The sequence below is a fragment of the Piliocolobus tephrosceles genome, chromosome 16 (genome assembly GCF_002776525.5).
Source record: "Piliocolobus tephrosceles isolate RC106 chromosome 16, ASM277652v3, whole genome shotgun sequence".
NCBI classification, from domain to species: domain Eukaryota; kingdom Metazoa; phylum Chordata; class Mammalia; order Primates; family Cercopithecidae; genus Piliocolobus; species Piliocolobus tephrosceles.
In genome coordinates this window covers 4,322,890-4,325,803 of record NC_045449.1, presented here as the reverse complement: position 1 = coordinate 4,325,803, position 2,914 = coordinate 4,322,890, and the positions used below count along the sequence as shown (strand labels likewise).

Here is a 2,914-nt window from a genome sequence, read left to right as displayed (position 1 = left end):
AGAGGTTGCAATGATCCGAGATTGCGCCATTGCTCTCCAGCCTGGACAAGAGTGAAACTCCATCTCAAAAACAAAACAAAACAAAAAACAAAAAACAAAACAGAGTGGAATCACGCAGAGGGTGCCCTGTACCCATGATTTTGCAGAATGGAGAAGCTGGGTCAGAGTGGGAGGTCCACGCTGAGGACCCCTAGAGACCCATGCCGAGCCCCCCCCAAGCTTCCTCACTTTAGGGCAGCCCTGCATCCTTGGCCTGGACTGCCCATCCCGTCCTCTCCCCCTTCCCCTCCAGCAGAGGCACAAGAGGCTATAAATAACAGAGCTGTCTACAGGCCCGAAATCCATAGGCTTTGTACTGGCCTCGCTTTATTCAGCGCCCAGCAGCAGCCAGGCTGGGGCAGCCTTGAGTGGGGCACAGGCACAGGCCCAGGCCTCCCACACAGAGTGCTGACAGCTCCATTCGCAGCCCAGCCACAGGGTCCTGCCAGCTCTCCAGCCGGGAATGCAAAAGTGGCAGACGCGCCTCAGCCGGAGTCCCCGAGGACAGCCAAAGAGGAACCGAGGGACAGCTACTGTGGGGCCCAACGGGAGGCTTGCAGGCAGGGCGAGTGCAGGCAGGGACCTCAGGGCTCCTCTGTGGAGGCAGCGGCGCCCGAAAGCAGACCTTGTCTCTCCGGGTCGTTGCTGTCCACATCCTTGCTCTCTGGGGTCCCTGCAGGAGGAAAGATGCTCAGCCTGCCCAAAGGATGCAGAAGGTGCTTTGGGACCAGGCCTGGGCACAGGCTGTCAGGAAATCCTCTCTGTCCCCAATGCAAAATACCTTCCAGATCCAACCCCTTGTCATCACCTTCAATACCACTGGCGTGGTCTTAGCACCACTGTCCCCTGGAAGGGGAGTCGGCTGTCGGCTACGCCTCTCGGCTTCAACGCTGACCCTCCTGCAGTCTGTTCTCAACACGGCAGCCAGGGCGACGCTTTGACATCAATCAGACCACCTGAGTGCTCCTCTCCTGGAAGCCCCACGGCAGCTCCCGCCTCACTCCGAGCGAAAGCCACGGTCTTTACAAGGAACCCCTGCTCTGGCCCTGTATCCCTCACCCCTACCACTGTCCCTCTTGCTCCTGCTGCAGCCACACTGGCCTCCTGGCTGATCCTCAAACACATCAGGTGCATACATTGCCATGGCAGAGCCTTTGCACTGGCTGTCCCCACTGCCAGGAGCATCTTCCCCCCGGTCGCTGGACGGCTCACTCCCTCGCTTCCTCCAGATCTTTGCTCTAATAGCGCCTGCGCAGTGGGGATCCTCGTAACCTGCACCCACCTGTCCCTTTTTTTTCTTTTTTTTTTGAGACAGTCTCACTTTGTTGTCCAGGCTGGAGTGCAGTGGCGAGATGGCGAGATCTCAGCTCACTATAACCTCCACCTCCCGGGTTCAAGCGATTCTCCTGCCTTAGCCTCCTGAGTAGCTGGGACTACAGGTGTGTGCCACCACACCTGGCTAATTTTTGTAGTTTTAGTAGAGACAGGGCTTCACCATGTTGCCCAGGCTGGTCTTAAACTCCTGACCTTGTGATCCGCCCACCTCTGCCTCCCAAAGTACTGGGATTATAGGTGTGAGCCGCTGTGCCCGGCCCCTGTCTCCTTCCTTTCCTGCTTTATATCTCTCCATAGCATTCATCACTGTGAACATGCTATATCTTTACTTTTTCTGTTTCTGGTCTGTCTTCACCAACTAGAGTGTCAGTTTCTACAGGGGCCTCATTCTTTCCCTCCCCAGCCTCTGCAGCCTTCCCTGGTACATAGCAGGGGTGTACTAAGCATTTCTGAATGAGTAAACAAACTGGCCAGGGGTTTGGGGGGTGTCCAGCCCTGAGCCGGGCCTGGTGCAAGGGGTAGGGTACCTGTGCCAGGCTGCCAGGCCCGGGCCTCGTCTCTCTCCAGGTACAGCGCTGTCAGCAGGAAGCAGCCGCCTCCCAGGGCAATGACGAAGGCGCAGCACAGGAAGCTCTGCTGCAGGCTGAGGAAACGCTGCAGGTAGGAGTCAGGGCGCCTGGCCCGCAGGACACTAGAGATCTGTGGAGAAGAGGTGGGTCTGCCAGGCCCACCAGGCTGGTCCCCAGACCCTCCCCACCCCACACACACAGACACCTCTTACAAGTCCTGTGAGATAGGGGCTGCCAGCGTCTCCCAGGATGTGGCCCACTGTGATCTGAAGTGCCTCTGCTGTCCCCCGGCACCTGGGCACCACCACAGACTGAAAAACATAAGCACAGCAGGGGGCACCCCAGTGAGGGCACCCTTGCCTCCTGTTCCCCACCTGCCAAGGACCTGCCTGGAGGAGTGACAGGCCATTCAGGTGAGTGGGATGGGAGGGAGTCGGCAACCCCCAATGTCTAAAGTCCCACCCCAGAACATCAGGCCCATCTGAAGCTTCTCCAGTGCCCAAGGATGGGGGTGCTGAGGCCCCCAATCAGGGCCACCCCTCTTGAGAGTTTGCTCTTGAAATGGGAAGGAACCAGGCATGACTGTGACCACAGTGAAAGGGGCTGGGGTGTCCCAGCTCAGGGATCCAGGACACAGCAGTGCAGGTGGGCGGGGAGAAGAGCAGGTGCATGCCAGGTGTCTGCATGTGCGGGCAATTGGGCAGGGGTGGTACGGAGGGCTCAGTCCTCTCAGGAGCCGCAGGGCCTCTGGGGCAGAGACCAAAGGCAGCCTTGCTGGAGAAGCCCACACAACTCAACGGACGAGGCTGAGAACGTTAAGAAGATGAACACTGGAATGGGCGCAGTGGCTCACTTCTGTAATCCCAGCACTTTGGGAGGCTGAGGTGGGTGGATCACCTGAGATCAGGAGGTCAAGACCAGCCTGGGCAACATGGCGAAACCCCATCTCTACTAAAAATACAAAAATTAGC

At 58.2% G+C, this 2,914-nt stretch overlaps 1 protein-coding gene across 3 annotated transcripts in view; it reads right to left on the bottom strand.

The window, feature by feature from the left end:
* Positions 1-327: 327 nt before the first annotated feature.
* SPNS3 (sphingolipid transporter 3 (putative)) overlaps positions 328-2,914 on the bottom strand; it is a 60,861-nt gene continuing 58,274 nt past the window's right edge. For 2 of the 3 annotated variants that reach the window (XM_023184631.1, XM_023184633.1), the window contains 2 exons: positions 2,156-2,254; positions 1,530-2,073 (listed from right to left, as the gene is read on the bottom strand). In XM_023184631.1, the coding sequence (XP_023040399.1) occupies positions 1,759-2,073; positions 2,156-2,254 (414 nt within the window). In that variant the 3' untranslated portion in view covers positions 1,530-1,758. Of the gene's footprint in view, positions 713-1,529; positions 2,074-2,155; positions 2,255-2,914 lie in introns of those variants that run through there. The other variant, XM_023184632.1, reaches the window with a different exon arrangement.